Source organism: Bombus fervidus, chromosome 1 (assembly GCF_041682495.2).
Source record: "Bombus fervidus isolate BK054 chromosome 1, iyBomFerv1, whole genome shotgun sequence".
Classification (NCBI taxonomy): Eukaryota; Metazoa; Arthropoda; class Insecta; order Hymenoptera; family Apidae; genus Bombus; species Bombus fervidus.
In genome coordinates, this window is record NC_091517.1 from 20181137 (window position 1) to 20199231 (window position 18095).

Consider the following 18095-nt stretch of genomic DNA (forward strand, 5'->3'; position numbering starts at 1 on the left):
ACCTAGACCAGCAAAGCGTTAAACAATGAAAAATTCTCGATCTTCGATGCTCAATCAGAGAAGTACATATGTATGCCATGCAATAAAACATAACGAACGATTTTCAGCCGGCCATACAGAGAAATATATATATATAACAAGGTAGATGAAAAATCATGATACAATCGGAAGTAAGACAATTTTTTTCATAATAAAATAATTTCTTTTCATGAATTCGATGGTGGCATTATCCTATTTCCGGTTGCATCGCTGTTTCCTGTTAATCCTTCGTGCATAGTATAAAAATAAAAGACGTCGAGAGATAATATCTCAATAACTATGAAATTTACGTTTCATTATACTTTTTAATGTACGAAGTATTAAATACTTAATCTTTTAAAGATATTTCTGTTCTCTCGTATCATATGAATTATAATGAATTTTAATGTAAAATACCAAGACACGTTCATGCCAAAGCGAGCGTAATAATACAAAAATTTCTATTTTTTGTAGTCGTTGAGATGTTGACTCGCAACAGCTTTAATTTTACACCATGCATATGCAAAATGTCTCCAAACGGACGGACACTGGCTTGTCTTTGAATAAGAAATGCAATTTGCATCACAAAAAGCTGCGACAAACATTTAGATTAAAAAGATATCTTGATGAGAAGGCTAGTATGTTATATTTCACTGTTACATTCAAGCTAATAAAAATATGTTATGTAAAATTCGTTCAGGCGTAGTAGCCTTCTAACTCTCGATATTTCGCTGGATAATGCAGCAGTGTAGCATTTAACTACTAAAAATAAGTTTTAAAAAATCCGTCAATGATCCAGATTGCACGACTCGCGGCTCTTTCCCTATTCTTTCTTTCAGAAACTTCTTGAAAGTGGAACAGTTCCCAGAACTACGTTCTTCGAATTACTTCGAACTTTAGTTTTTACTTATAATCCAAAAGCGACCACATTGGTTAGACTCAAGGTAGTAGTAGGATGCTACTTCAAATTTAGGTAGAAGGTATCACGATCGTTCCACTTAAAGAACAAAAAAAAAAAAAAAAAAGAAAAAGAAAACAGCATATTCGGATAGAAAATTATCAGAGAGTCTTTGTGATGAAACATTTTACGACAACGACCTGCCTAAGCCCGATTATTTCAGTGAACCGTTCTACACGTAATGCATAATTTAATTTTACAATAGAACGTTTGCTGATAATCTTCCTTCTATTCCTACGATATTACGCTCGGAACTTCCGGTATGAGAAATACTGGCCTAACCTTAAGTCGAAGTCGATTTGTTCCCTATTTCCATAAATAGGTGGCTAGTAGCCATTTACTACTCAACGTCAAGCCAGAGCCCTCTATGTCGAAGACATTTCCGTACAAGTACACATGTGTACACGTACAATATTTAAATATAAACATATATATTTATATAGATATATAGATATATATGTATGTACATAGAGATCTAGAGACGAGATGGAACTAGACGGAGGGACTCACGCGACAAGCTCGCCGAAGAACCTGATCTTCCTGTGGCAGGTGTCGAGGAGGGAAAGACGCGAGGAGACGGTCGAGCTGGTAGCAGCGCCGTGGTGGACCGGCGTCGGTGGCGCCGACAGGGTCGAGGACGTCGAGGCGGAAGAATCCTGGAGAACGACGCGCGCCGGCGAGCGCAGCATCGCTGTCGTCGTGATCGTCGTGGTTGAAGACGATCTCTTCGGCGCCCCGTCCTCGTGCCCGAGGATCTTTTCACGTACGCTGGGTATGCACCAAATCTTGTTCGGTTCTCATCGAACACCGGCTGCGACACCAATTATCGCCTGGTGTTCTTGTCCTTGGTCAATCCCAACAACTATCCTCAAACTTCACCCCTCCACCGATAACAACTACTCTGTCTCTGTTATTCTTTTCTCTATTTTTCCTTTCTTTTCTTTTTTCTTTCTTTCCTTTTTTTATTTTTTATTTTTGTTTCCGAAAATATTCAAAGTCTTATTCAATCGAAATTGTCTCACAGTTTCCGTTCGAGCAAACGATTCGTCTTAATGCATTTTTTTAGGACTGTTCGATGAACACGAGGTAATACACACGTTGTAGAGTCGTTGTCTCGCTGGCAGATCCATCTGTTCCGCGCAGAAACATGATCGACGCCATGTCTGTAGTTAGCGTGGCGCCACTATCGGTCCAAGATCAACGAAGAGGGAATCCGGTCGCGGTGACGCGTGCCAAGTCCGTCTCGATTATCATTGAACTTGAGTCGCTCTCGATTCGCGCGAGCTCCAGCTGAACCACAGCTTTCTCTCTCTCTCTCTCTCCCTCTTTCTCTCTCACACACACACACTCTCTCTCTTTCTTTCTCACTTTCGCGGTATTCTGGGGGGAACAATCGTTCGTCGACGTCTAAATAAAGAGTCCCCGCTTGCGATTTCGACCGAGAAGATTTTAGTGCACCGTACCGACGATGCCACTCCAATCTAAGCACATACTCACCCCTAAACGCGTGCTTCCTCGATCGAAATCGTAATCGGGGACACGTTTAAACATCGTTCAAACACCTTTCTACGCGAATTACTGGATTTTTCATTAATCCGGGTTACCTTCATGATCATGTGGCACGATGCATTTCACCGAGATAGCTTTAATAAAACGGTTTCGAATAAAACGAGTTTGTACTCGTTGGATGGCGTTTGAGAGGGCTGATAAGAGCGGGTGATGTATCTTCATGGAACGGATTCGTTTATTCGACGCTGGAATTTAATGATCGAAGATGACGCTGTTGTCGTATAAAAATATCGCTTTTGCTAACATTTATGCATGGCATATCGTTGAATGTGAAAGGATTGCGAACAGAGCTTGACGTTATATGTAAAATTTGATTATTCGATTGTCAAATGCACGAACAATCGAGACAGTGATTATGGATGAGATATTTTTCGTAACAAAAGTATTTTTGGGCGAATTATTGGAAAAAGAAGCAATGCGTAGGGTAACAGGGAAAAGAAGAAGAAGAATTCTATGTTACTGGCTTGCATTTGTGGAATTCTTCGAAGGTACGAAGGCATTTTTATCCTACTTCGAGCAGATATGAAGTATGCAGAATGAATGGCTCAAGAAAAGTGTCGTGTGAAACGATTACTACATATTTCATTTTTCATATTTCTACGCAGACATGTGGTGCAAAATGTACTGGACAAAGCGCGAAGATGTCTTGGGATAGCTTCGAATAAATATTCTGCTTGCGAATAACAAAGGAGAACGTAGAATTCATTTCTTCTTTTATACCTTTTGGCAATGTAAAGTATGGAATAAGTAAAAAATCTCGTCAGTCTATTTATATTCGATTTGTTTAAGTTTAGGCTTTTCTATATATATATATATATAAAAGAAAAACCTTTTTGTGTGGCGAAATAAGAAATCAGTCAAGAGGATACTCAAATACGTGAGAAAATCAATGATATACCGTATCGACGTGGCAATGAAGGCCGTTTCTAAGATTTTACGTAGACTGGTGCTTCGAGTTAAAAATAACCGTGTTATAAAAATAAATATTTTTAAGACACGTATTTATTGTTTGCTTGGAGATGTAAAATATGTCCTAACTTTCGAAATAGCGCTTCCTATATATACGATTGGTTTTAAAATAAATTTAAGTACATTTTCACTTTGATAACATGATAATCGATAACTGTCAATCGTTGAATTAATTTATTTAAATTAAAGAAATTTATTCCAGTAACTCAAATCTTGTCTAAAAATCCAATTCTAATTACTTCGTTAATATTCAACTCTACCACATGTCGACTCTAACGAACATTTTCGATAAGTTGTCCGAGAATAAGTCAGTGCAGAATTCAGAACGAGTTTCACGAGGCATCTCTCATTTCAGACAGGACAACGTCCTCTGGAACGATCGCGAGGCTAAAAACGCTTGGGGAGACAAAAGAGAGAAGGTTCGGTTCTCGAAGGCGAGCGCGTTCCTTGCCGAAATCGAAACAGGCCACGAGGACGATCGCGATTACGACTCTTCGCTTGCTCGTTTTCTATCCCCCTTCTCTAGGGTAGAAATACGGCGGAATTTTTAGAATATGCGCCACTGGACCATCGCCAAAATTCTCTGTGCAACTGACTCACGGATAGCTCAGAGATCCTCCGAGGATCGCGAGAAATGTGTTTATATGTCTTTAAACTGAAAGATATTGCGCTACTGACCTTAGAACCGTATGTGAAACTTTAAGAATTTACGCGTTGGTTAACAAATCAAGTTCGATCGAAATAAAGAAAAGAAGAACCGACGATTGAACAGATACAGCAGAAACACGTGGATAATATAACTAAATATCGAAATTAAATTACTTGTTAAATACAGTAAGATTCAGATATTATCAAAGAAACAAAAGTGTGCGTAGTAAGAAAGAGAGATATGAAATGCAATAATTGGGTCGAGATTGCTCGATGGTCCTTGGTCGCTTCGTTTGTCCGTATATCGAGAAAATCAAATGCTATAAGAGACAAATGGGTAGGATTCAAGAGAAATGGCTGTAACAGATGATCTGAAACAACGCATTGAAGAAGCTATTAGGGTAGCAAGGCCATTGCAATAAAACCACCCCTCGATAGACCTAAAGCTTAATATGGGATAAAGACTGTCGCTGATCAAGGTCTTTAGCTGGTTCGCATATATCGTTATAATCGACATTTAGACATAACGCGATCTACCATCAATCACAGTATAAGAATAAATTTGATTTCTACTCGTTATCCAGTATCTTTATATTTTTGAAATTTTCTTTCATTTTCTTATCTAATACATATACAGTTACATTTACATAACAGTTAGAAATAATACTAACATGGCATCACTGCATCATACGATTATTTATTCTCACTCGTCGGAGTAAATTTCAATCGATAGAGCGTCTCTAGTTGCAATCCAATAAACAACCGGTGACCTGATTGAATTAGTCATGAGAACGTAGTTCACACACCACACCCATCTTGCATTCGCGTGTGTGTTTTAAACAGTTCTTCCGCTGTATCGAGTGAAAAATAGTCTAGCGGTTCGTGCCAATAATATCGGTAAACCTCCCATGTTAACCGAACCTTGGTGTACACCGCTTCCGGTAAAAGCTTTGGATTTGCTATACATCGAAGAAGTTTCCAGAAGAAAATACTCATACGATAACAATATATTATATCAACGTTTTTTTTAAATATAATAAATTGCTTCGATATGTATTTTTAAATATCGAATAAAGCGTGTAATAATATATATGTATAAAAAAAAAAAAAAAAAATAAACTACAGAAAGCATCTGCCGTATTTTTCGAACTATTTCCATGGCTTTACACCTGTCATAAATTCCCCACGTGATATTTAACAAATTTCACACTGTTATGATTTCACGGACGGCTTTTGATATTGTACGCTTTGAATATTTGCTATTGCATCGAGTTACCTATGGAAATGGATGAAGTCCCAATATGCGAAGCTAAACTAAATAAAGTTCCGGTTGGTTCGATAGGAAACCGCAATGATGTAATGCGGAAGTATAAATAGAATTACAATCTCGCAGTAAATTAATAACAACGTTTAATCGATGAATTTTATGAAACGTGACGTTTCTTTCGTTATCTATTACTTAAAATCGATAGTATAATTTTATGGAATTTTCAACGATTTGTCTTGAAGAGAAAATTTCTTTTGCGAATAAAAAAAAGAAAATTGGTCTCGCACTTTCACGACCTTAAACATTTAAGTACATTACGGTGTGAATTATTCCCACAAATATATTGTTAAAAAATCGTGGAGTATATCATATTGATATCGCAGAACATCTGGAAAAGTGTATTCTAACGGAAAGGCTGTTCAAAGCATTCAAATAATTCGCTTTCGTGATTCGAAATCGTGGCACGAATACCCACCCGAACTTCCGGAAATTTATCAACTCCTTACACACTGGCAGGTATATTTTACTGTATAACCAGAGTTCCAAGACCAGATATCATTCTTGGCTGCACCAAATATCAGAAAACTCAACCAATCATTTGAACGTCGCGTGCGTGGGAAGCTTTATATTCCACTCGATATATTTCCATGTTCCTACGCGTCACTGTTTCAATTCCAACGACTAAAAGATCGTTTTTCGTTACGTGCATAAATAAATATTTCTACGAATCGACCGTGCGTACTGCTATAACATTATCTTATAAACGACAAATATTACTTTTTATGATTTATACTTAATTGTTATTTAAGAGAAATATTATGTTCGACTATTCTTGATGAAGAAGTTCTTAATATGTAAGAAAAAGTTCGACGTTGTATTATCAAATTTGATAAAAGAAATTATTTATAAAAAAAGGTTGAAATAAGAATGAAAGTGATGGAAAATTAGAGCGTGTCAAAGAAATCTTGTTCTTTGATAAAGTTCTGTTTCTTCTGAAAGTACATTAACCTAATTACAAGAAACTGATATCGCGCGAGCGAAACGCAAAAGTTAACCAAGACAATGTCTCATCGGAAGATTTCTCAACCCAGCTGCGTTTAATATTCACGATCCGCGACAAACAATTCTCAAGGCATTGAACTACATTAACATATTCCCTGCCAAATGTTCTATAGTGTTTTCTCTTGCCTTTTTAATAATATACAGTATATTTTATTTGACATGATCACTCCAGATGTTCCCATTGCCTCTAGTAGTACGAAAACATATGAGAAAATGGTTAATGAGAAAGTATAATGTTAAAGTCGATAAATTATTTCTGTCAATATGGCGTCATTTCAGATCTCAAGGTTACCATCCTTTTTTTAGAACGCAACTATGAATATTCTGCCGTATCACAATATGTATTCATGTGAGTACAAAACACTAAAAGTGTATCAATAATATTCTTAGAGGGAACAAACACCTAAATGTTTGTGGATAATTTTCTCAAAATTGATAATCTTCAAACTTTGTTGCACATTTGAAATTCCGCCAAAAGAGCGATACCTACTCTATTGATACTGATATTTATATAAACGCAAGTCTGTGGGAGATCCAATTAAAAAAAAAAAAGAAAAAAAGAAGAAAGAAAAGAAAAGAAAAGAAATACGTCAGCAAGGGAATCGTCCGATTTAACGCTAATTCTTCGAGAAAAACATAAGACCGTATGTTACATACATCTATACCCGAACGGTCGCAACAGTGCCGATTATTTGCTCAGACGTTTCGCGCGATAAAACCAACGAGACATTATTTACGAACGAAAATGGAGCTTCATAACCGGCCGCACACTGTACCGTAGTTTTCTTTTTTCAGGGTCGAAATAATACACAATGGCGTTAGGCAGTACTCGTAATCCGTGGCTTCCGACTTATGTGTGCGAGGAAATAACGAGCGTGCATCGAACGTGCGAGTACACTGGGATCGTAAATTTGGCTCGATTTATTGAGCCCTCAAGCGCGATTAAAGAAATGACCGCCGGGTTCCGAGCATCCGCGATATTTATCGCCTGTTTTCTTGCGCAGTGTGATTTCTTGAGGATTCGATCCGGCAGTACATAGAAGTTTGTTTAATTATTTGGAAAATTGTCAGAGAAAGATACGATCTAGAGAAGAGGGAATTTTCGTATGCACGCGACGATGATATGATATTGATATTTCGATTTTTGCTGAGGTAAAATTGCGTTAGTTTGTAGAATGATTCTTATACTGTTGGTAAGTTTTTGCTAAATTAAATTTCATTGTCAGACTGATAGGTAAATGCAATAGCAGTAGAATGATTATTTAACAAAATACTATTCAATGTCGCTGTCGCCGAGCTGATAAGATTAAAAACCACTTGAAAGTAGATACAATAATGAATAATAAACGTTTGAATTATGAAATATGCATACATCGTGTATGTGATAACGAGATAGTAAAGAAAACGAACTAATATTTCACAATGTATTTTTTAGTATTAACTGTAGAATAATATTATAGAATTTGTAATCAACACCCTGTGGCAAACATATAGAATATTCGATACATATTAGAATTCTGAACAGTACATTTGAACTATATTTCATACGAAAATGCGAAATAAATATTCAAATATTTAAAATTCATAAAATTTGTTAGCAGGTAACATATTCGTATTGATAACGCCAGGACGACAACAAAAGAAATAGATTTTCGTTTGTAGCACAAATTCTTTTCTTTTTTTTTTTTCATTTTGAAATGATGAAAATTTTGCCCCAACTTCGAATATTATTATAAAAAATACAAAATTTATCCGATACAGGTACGAAAAATAAATATTGGAAAAAAATTAATCGGTAGGATGTAATTGGGAGCTTCGCTTATCAACACGTGGAAATGTTCATAAATGTATCGAACACATGCAGTATTTTGAGCACGAATATGTGCGTCATTATTTCCTAGAAATTTTGTACGCACATACGTAACTGTATTTCTTCTAATACGTGACATTTGATAGAACGTTCCACTGTTCTTTCATTCCCCACAAGCTAAATTAAAGCTACATCACCCCGTTTCATTTAGCGTTATCAACGAATGAAAATTTCAATTCTTTTGGTGAATAATTCAAACGAAAATTAACTTTCATGTTATTAATCTATTATCGAAGTTAGTCTTGCAAAAGGAAATACAAAAAATCAGTGAATGAGATCACACGTAGGTGATTGAATAAATGAATAGGAAGACGTACTATGGTTATTCGATGCATGTTGAAGCGTGCTAACGTGTAGGAGTCGATTTATGAGAATAGATTTGCGTAACACAGTTGTTCACATTGTGAAAAACAAGACTTTGTGTAACGCTCCATATTCGTGTTTATCTTTTCGCTCATTTTATAATCTTCTACTCCGTGAATTGAAATTATCATATTTGTCAACAACTGTATTATTCTCTCGAGCTTTTATTATATTCCACGGTTATGGATCGATAAAATATCGAGGAATAAAAGAAAATAAGATTCCAAGGAGTATCAAAGCTGTCATAAGAGCGAACGCAGAACGCTCGAGTCTACCTCGACACGTGTTTTCGCCAGACAACACGTGTAAAACTTTCGAATCTCGGTAAAAAACGTGGATAGAGAATTTACATAACGAAAGGGAAAACGCGATAAGACGTGTTTTAATGCAGTAATCGTAATTGGATGAAGGGTATTAAAGATGTAACGGGCGCGTGGCAAACAAGGTTTTTCATAGGTTGTATAAATTAAATCATCGTGGCTTACGTCAGTGAGCAGGCGCGAGCGCGTTTGTTCCGACGAACCGCGCCTTCGTTGCTCGAAACTTTCATCAACGATATACACACGTAAGTATATACATACACGGATGAAAGACAAACACGAAGGCAGCATCGCAGAGATCAATCGCACGCCGTCGATCGAAATTTATGCTTAACCGAGCATCTCATTAAAGTGACGTCGTTAAGGCAAGGGAGACGGATAATAAACGTACGTGACTGGCGTCAACAACGTAGCCGACCTCTCCGGTTCTTTCACGGCACTGAAAAACGCTCCAATACCAAGGCGTTCCGTGGCAAATATTGCCTCTTAATTGATTGTAAAATAATGAGTAACTTGCTTGTTGATAGTATGTCCTGTATCGATGATACAGGGTGTTTCGTGTTATTAGGACGCGTATTTTTAAACCTTTGTCATACGAGCTTTTTTAATGGATGCGCGTGTGGAAATATAATAGAATTACTCGATAGTTGTGTATGTACATGTAACTCGCTTTTTAGGTGGAGTTTTTCATTGAGTAAATTAAAATTGATGTACATAGGTTGGAGTAACAAAGTTACTTATCGTTAGTCCGATTCGATCTAAATTTGTTTTTTAATCTCTTCGCGTATAAATTAAAATAAGATATTTGCTCGTCTTAAATTTTTAGAAGCGCCGAGTCAATTCAAATTGCACGAAACACCCTCGAATTAAATGTGAATGCTAGACGTGTACTATAAGAGGAGAGAAACGTATAACGCGTTAAAAATTCAACGACAAACTGAATGGACGAGAGAGTCGTGTATCTGGAGTAGAACAAGTTACGAGTTTCAGTTGCCCAAGGTCGCTATCCCCACCACAACTTAACCATAAATGGTCCAGAGATTGTTTGGTTTGGCACGTAACTGGATTTCCTTAAGATTTGCGGTCACAGATGCGAATTTGGAGTATGCACGTGAAATGTAAGGAATTGAGGAAGAAAGAGCACGTGGCGTGGATTTATGTAGAAAATCGTAAATGTTGATACGCCATGATTAAAGAGGGAGTTATCCGGTTGTAGAGAGTTAGAGAGTTTCTTGATTGTAGTCAGTTAGTAAACTCTGAAATGGGCACATCGATGAATAATGCTTTGGAAAATAACTGCCGGAGAGAAGTTATCGGTCGAGCACTTTGGTGACTCATGGTTAAATGGCAGAAGCGCGGCTATTCAACGACCAAATTAACATCCGTGGCCTCCATTTTTTTTTCCAGTAATGCGTTCCATTATCAAGACCTTCAAGAAATTGTCTCTTTTTTATCTGTATAATGCGCTGTTTAAACGTACTATCCTTAAAACAGTGAATTCGCTAAAAGGAAGTAGATACCATGTTTAATTACTGTTAATAATGGCAATAATGTCCTTAGCATTTAAATGCGAAGGTTTCTTGAGTTATTTCTCGTGTTTCTGCATACGTGTATATGTCGTACTACTTTTTGCACTTCTATGTAACACTTATGATTATGTGGAATATCCTGTACGCGCCTCGAATTTCACGAGAATAGAGCCGCTTAACTAACAGAAGCTTCTAACCGATTTGCGAATGGAAACGCACGTCCCAACATCCGCACGCACGTCTACGATTGCGACTTCGGGGCATTGATATTCATTTTCCACGCTTAATCAAGGACACGTGACGATTAACTAATGAGCCACCGACGGCGACAGTGATGTAAGTCAGTTTCGGTCAGACTCACGTCGCTCGCACGCGAACCATAAAAACAAACTGAATTAGACTGTCATGTCGAGTGCTATTCTGGTCACACTAAAGGAGAATCACATTATTATGTGGAATGTTAGCGAAAGATTGATACACGAATATTTAATAGTACAGTCATTAGCATTAAAATGACTTAAAAATACAACAAGATGAAATACAAATTTCTTATTCAGATGTGTCGAATTAAAATGTTTAAACCACAGAACTGATTACCTATACAAATTTCTCTGTCAGGGTAGGCATTGTCCCTATTTCGATCAATCTTCTTCAATGGGTTTTGGAGATACAGTTTCGACGACATTTCGATGAATTATCGTTCTCCCCTCGAACGTTTCATTTCTCATTGGTCATGGCCTCGAGAATCGTCTCGATCGGTCGAGCAGAAAGAAATTTCTACTTATTCGCGTGACAATGTCGCTTGACTGTGATCTTTCGATGAAGAAATATTTAAAAAGAGAAAGAAAACAGGAAGTAAATACGAGAAAAAATTGAACATTTTTTAAATATTGTACCAAAATATTTAATCCTCGGTAGAATTAAAATGCAAATGCAAATGTCAAAGAAAAGTATTAGGAAACCCATAGCGGATATCTCAATCTATCCTTCTCGTAATCTAGGATAAGTTACACATATATATACAGCAAAATTTCAATTTCACAGAGATCTAATTAAAATTTGAATCCCCTCTATTCATAAATAACTATGCTACGGCGGAGGATCCGAGAGAACGTAAAAATCCTAAATTTAAAATATAACGAAGTCACGTTCTTATTACGAAACCAATCCACGTTACGAGCCATAGTAGAATAAATAGAATTATTGTTGTACTATCCATTTGAAACACCCTACATATTTACTTTAATTTCTATCTGTTCATTGGTTTTCTAGTGAAATTATATTTGAACTTTCTGTTCAGAATTTTTCTAGTCAAATTTCAATCAATTTACCAATCATCGTTCGATTGGTAGGAAACAAAGGATTCGCATAAACCATATACTTTAACCATTCCTCTATCAGAGTCAGGCTGACGTTTCCTGCGCTCTAAACTTTAGTTACGTAACATCCCCGAGACTTTCGTTCTAGCGACATCGAAAGAACCGCAATAATACACACTTTCAAATGTGCAAACATTAGAAGCGTTATCAGCAACCGCACACATCACACGTTACAATCCAATAAGCTTCGATAAATCACCACCGTCATCACGTACTGCACCCTTAACGATCTCTCGCACTGGTCACGGAGAGGAAGAAGAAATCGATATTTATACAGGATTATTTATAACAGTGCTAACTTTAAAAGCGTGATTCAAGTTTCGAGTAAAAACGACAACTATCTCAGCAACGTTCGTCGTTTCCCTAGGCGTGGAAGGACAGTGAAGAAACTTTCTCTGGATTATATGCGACCGGTGTCAGCCACGAGTCTAAGTAGAGAAATTGAAGAAGAGCACGGCTCGAGAACGCTGCGTCTTCTAGGAGTTTTTTCACGGCTCCAGACTTGCCCTGATTTAGATTATGAAACCAACAGAAGGTGTTGAAGCGTTTCGTGTTAAGCTCGCTGCTGTGATGTTAGCATTTTCTTCTGTTAGTTACATATCTGGAAATATTTAATCATCACCTCGTTTCCCCTCTATATTACATCGTATAAATATACAATTTCGAATTATACATCTGACATTTCGGATTTCGCATTTAAAATAGCTTTCGAACGTCAATCTCAAACTTTTAATTGCAGGTATCGAATAAGAGGAGCTCGCTTTCAACTTTCATTCCATTTACGTCAATAAATCTCCAAGTATCTTTTTTGGTGATGCAATCCGCAAGCGTTTCCCATTTACTTCCATAGTATTTTAAAGTAAATTTAAAAATATTTTACAGACACAATTTCTTCCTGCTACAATTTCGTTTTATATCCTTTGTAAATAGTTTCGCATAATCCATGCATAACCCACGGGGATCGTACAACGTAGATTCGCATAACGTTGCAACGTAATGCGTGCGTGCTACAGCATATTCCAATCGAAGAAACAAAGATTTCAACGTGAAATTTTACTTTTTACGAAGATCACCAACTAAAAATCCGTATTGTCTTGGATCGTGTTTATACTTTTGTGGGTCACTCCAATTTCAGTGTAAAAGAACCATTTTTCATGGTTCTGAAACATGATTCATTCTTGTAACAGAAGATCGAGACGATAGTTCGTCCTAAACCGTTAGACTATCTTCAACTTTGTCGTAAACGTTCTTTGTCTAAAATAAATCGTCCAGTCTTCTTTGTTTGAAATAAGTCCGCGGTCTTTAACGACATTGGTGCCACTTAGAACATTTCTTGCGATAGAGAAGCTTCGAGGAATGCGAACAATCCTAAAACTTTCCAAACAAACGCATAGATGATGTCTATTGCACAAGCAGATCGATAATTCTAAAAATAAAAAGGCTGTTTCCGTTTTGTTTCAAATCCTTTATATCCTTGTAAAAAAAAAAAAAAAAAGAAAAAGAACACAGAAAATGTAAATTTCATTCTGATTAGATTTTAATTCTTTGACTTTGATTATATTTTTCCCTTGTGATCTTCAGTTGTATTTAATGGGGAAAGAAAAATTGAAGATAGTCGGCGGCATTTTCAATTGAAATGGGATGAAGCGGAATAAGTTTGAAGCAACGCAAACGAGAAAGTAACTCGTAGCCTTCAAAAATGATTTAATTCACGGCGATATTCTCGTCTGCTGAAACGGCGGCGAAAGAGAAATCGAGTCCCGTAGAAATTCGATTCTAAGTTAAGAATACGGTGGCATAGAAGTTCGCTTGCATCCCTTTACCATGAAATTACCGGGAAATTGCTTCGGCGCGCTCGACTCGATGACTGCTCAAACAACGTTTCGTGTCCCATCTTTTTCTCCTAGTTTTGCACTTTAACCAACGCGCCATTATGAGAATTAAAGAGAATGAAATCTTCATTACAGAGGATTTTTTCGCAAAGAATAAAAGATATATCCCAAGTGACGAAATCGAGTGTACCGGTAAATAAATAAAACGTGCGAAGAGAAAGAAAAATATTATCAGCGTAACTTGGACCGCAAGCGATATATTTTCGGCAGAGGCGGCCATAGCGAAAAGGTTAATTATGTTACTCGGTAAAATGACGTTAGGAAGGTAAAGTAAACCTTTTAGTTAACAGGAAATATTAAAATTGGATTTGACTAACAAGCTTTAGACTCACTGAATGCACTTTGCTCGGCACCCTGTTTGGAAATTACGCGTTACGACAACTTGTATATTCGATTCTACATACTCGATTCGGTATGAACGTAATATGAACAAAAAACATATAGAAACATGTAGAAAGCCACGATGATACGCGATATTTTGAAGGTAGAATAGAATTGTTCCATCCGGGATTTGGAGAAAATTGATTTTGAAAATTCGAATTTCGTTCAAAAGAGAAGAGCGTCGTCCTTCGTCTTTCGCTATGGAAAGTATCGCCAGGAATACGCTCATTACACGAGAAGGTAAATCTGCCTTAACCACTACGACTACGTCAACGCGAAACAATGCAACGTCTTTACCGAGGACGATGACAAACTGAAACGCTCATCGTTGCGTTTCTTAAGAAGTTCTGAAAGACAAACGTGCGATCTAGTTTGCGAAACGGGTTATAGCGCGACAAACAACGGAAGGTATACCTACTACTTCACGTCAACGCTGAAGAGCACGTCAGACCTCTGATAAAAACTTGAATTCCCTTTTACAAATATTTGCCTTCTCGCGAAACGCGGATCTCTCGCGAGAAGTTTCAACTTTGCTTTAACACGTTCTCCGTTGCGTGGGTTGTCTACGCCCCATATCGAACTTTTCATTCAGGACGATATTTCCAACTTCCTTGCTAAATCTGACCCAGAATATTTCTTTCAATCGTGCGCTGATTGCTTAAATATTAATAATTATTCGTTCTCTGCAAAGTTATAATTCTTTTTTTTTTTTGCGTATGATTTTTATAATTTTTCAATACAGTGTTATTGGAAAAATTAGTAGTTTGAAGAACGTGATAACAATTGCCGTGATCTATGTGACGCGAACGAAAAATGATAAAAAATCGGCACAGCGGACGATGTATTAGCTTCGCTGTCACGCTCAATGGTGTCAGTAGACTTGTCACATTTCCCGAATCTTCGCATGGACCGAGACTGGAACGTGTTTATTGGATGGTCGTATTTCGATATGAAAAAGAAGAAATCCTGATATTTACGACATCGATATTGTCGATATCGAGGCATACCAATCAGAAAGATATACGTATTCGATTTCGGAAAGAAAATTGCACGGGAGATAATGAAACTGTGAAATATTCTAAAGAAATCGCGTTTTTTTATCTACTTTAACGATTAAGAATGAATAATTTTTGACATGAAGTAAAACAGTAACGGTTTAAAGAATTTTGCTTAACTATAACAAGATTCACCACTTTAAGTAAATATGATAGAGCTTGAAAGAAATTTCATTATATTCTTCGTGAATATTTACTGGCTTCAATTTTAAAGTCAAACTTCCGTAAAAAATTCCTATCCTTCTCAATGAGTTACCGGACAAGATGCTCTTGAAAAAGGCTACCTAATCTTCCAGCGTCACCATTCTCTAAACTTTTCCATTCTTGGCATCGCGTCGCTTCAACTTCAACTCTGAAACTAAATTCGCAATTATTATCAGGTATATTAATCATGAACCTGACCAACAGTTGCCTGCAAGAACCATTTAAAACGGTCAAACTGGGCGATTCTTAATCTTTCGGATAACCATCGCCAATTTTTCGAACCTATTCTATTCCCGAAATCGATCTCAATCAGAGACTGAATCGTCGATTAACCATAAACAATATGCAGCTCGTTAATCTCGTTGAGCCTTAAGCTTCTAAATAGATACCATCGAAATTATCGATATTAGATACAAAGTAATTGCCATCTTTTTCAGTATATAAGTGTCTCGCGCAACTGGGACAATGACTGGGACATTCTCGAGCCGCTTAAATATGGAAAAACATTCTGTGAGATAGAGTTAAGTGCTTTACGATTCTACATATGTTAACACGATCCTTATCAGGTCCTGCAAAATGACCGGTTTCAAAGTTTAATAACTTAAAAACTGTACACTTACTGTTATTTTTCTTTTGTTCATCTTAACTTTATGTAAACTCTTATATTATCTGATTAATCAATTTCTCAATTATTTTTAATATAAGAATTTGCATGAAGTTAGACGAACAAAAGAAGTAACAATGAATGTACAATTTTAAATTAAATTTTGAAACTGGCCATTCGACCAGCCGTGATAAGTTTAGTGATAATTCCATATACTTGTATGCATCGGTGCATATGAAAAGTATATTCGGAATTTTATTCTTTTATTCAAAAGACGAGATCTAGGTTGATTAGATACGCGAAGAATAGTTAATCAACAGAAATTAAAGGACACCGAAGTCGTAGATTTTTTTGTTATTACATTGCGTAGGCATATAACGTCAATCGTTTTTAAATGAAATGCATTTTCCATTCATTCTATCGCTTGGAGCATTCGTGACAACGAGGAACGTCTCCCAAGTAGCCGAATGGATCCAGTCCATTTGGACTGGGTTCAAGGGAAAAACGCGGCGAACCGATTGAATGAACATCCAGTGATTGACCGAACGAGTAGAGAGGGTTGGAAAGTGGGAGACTGGGCTCATGTTTGAAAAACAAGTCGACGATAAGTTCGTGTAATTGAATTTTCACAATTGACCTTTCGAATTTTTCCAAAGTAAAACCGCGATATACGTACTTATACCTTCTGTTATCTTAATGGTTGGGCAAACGTAAATATATGCTTCTTTCAACATGGAACGACATTTTTTCTACTGCTATGTGCTTGCTTCGACTTAAAATAAAATAAATAAAAAATTTGAAATGAAGTTTGAAATAAAAAGAAAATTTGAAATAAAAGTGAAAAATAAAAATCGTACAATCGTATTTGTTTCTTCGAATTACAAGTCTAACCAAATACAATAAAGAAAAGGACGTTAAATCATTTCATTTTTGAGAAATTCATCGCAAACAGGTTCGACAAAATTATCTTACGACATTCTGGCAGAAAAAACTTTACAGGAAAATATTGTCGTTCCAAAGATGACTTTTCTTTACAGAAATCGATCACCATATATATATTTAACCCAATTCCATTCGCAAGATGTTCCCTACCGTAATCATACTTCTTTAACTAGAAACATGCTACGTATCTAGTTAAAATCTAGTACATGTACTCTTCACCGAACACAGAAAAATGTCTATCACTCGATTATTAAACTTGCATAAACAGTCCTAACTACTACGAATACGAAAAATTAATTAATTACAAATTGAGACACAAAAAAGAAATATCTCGTACCGTGTTCACTGAGATTTCATTTGAGAACCGAATAGAATTCAACTCGAACTCGACCCAACACAGCCGAGAGCTCGAACGCAACTGAAACGCTCAAAGTTTCAAGTTCTTGCATTTCCCGATCCCTTCCACTGCCTGGTGCGACGCTAGGCGCCGGGATGAGAGGTAGGGGCAGCCGGAGAAGCGAGGAGCGTCCAGCCATGCAAGCCTCGTCGCGTCCCCCGGAAATCGCGGACAAAGAAGAAGCGAGGAAAAAGCCAAGGAAATAATACTCTCCTTTCTGTGTCGTTATTTAAACAATCATCAATGGCGTTCGATTACGGATAATGCGATTAAATTTCGTATAGGAACCTTCCATTTCTTTCACGTTTCAAACGACTTTTCTCGTATACTTATTTAGCGCGAAATCGGATCACCTTTGAAACGATCGTTCGATTCAGCTTCGAATCAAAAGAAGCTTATGAACGACGCGTCATATTTTTCATCTTTTCTTACTATTATCTTTAGCAGTTATAACTGGAATTATGTTGAAAATTTAAAAGAAGAGAAGGAAGATTTTTCGATTTGAAGGAAAAACGTAAACTTGGGCTGTGATTAACGGAATATTTGTCCCAAGGTTACATTCCTCTGGTTTTTAAACAGAAGCTATTTATTTTTAGAAATGTGACGGTAAGACATCAATCGTTTACAACGACCAGACTTTCCTACGGCCGCTGTTATAAATATTTATT

The 18095-nt window shown here is 36.7% G+C and overlaps 1 protein-coding gene across 8 annotated transcripts in view; it reads right to left on the minus strand.

The window, feature by feature from the left end:
- The window catches only part of Mob2 (MOB kinase activator 2), a 65434-nt gene that overhangs the window by 12871 nt on the left and 34468 nt on the right, over window positions 1-18095 (minus strand). For 2 of the 8 annotated variants that reach the window (XM_072008178.1, XM_072008169.1), the window contains exon 2: window positions 1487-2106. The exons of 2 other annotated variants lie outside the window; for them this stretch is intronic. In XM_072008178.1, the coding sequence (XP_071864279.1) occupies window positions 1487-1665 (179 nt within the window). In that variant the 5' untranslated portion in view covers window positions 1666-2106. Of the gene's footprint in view, window positions 1-1486; window positions 2112-17180; window positions 17343-17367; window positions 17507-18095 lie in introns of those variants that run through there. 4 more of the 8 variants (XM_072008163.1, XM_072008196.1, XM_072008158.1 and 1 more) reach the window with 4 other exon arrangements.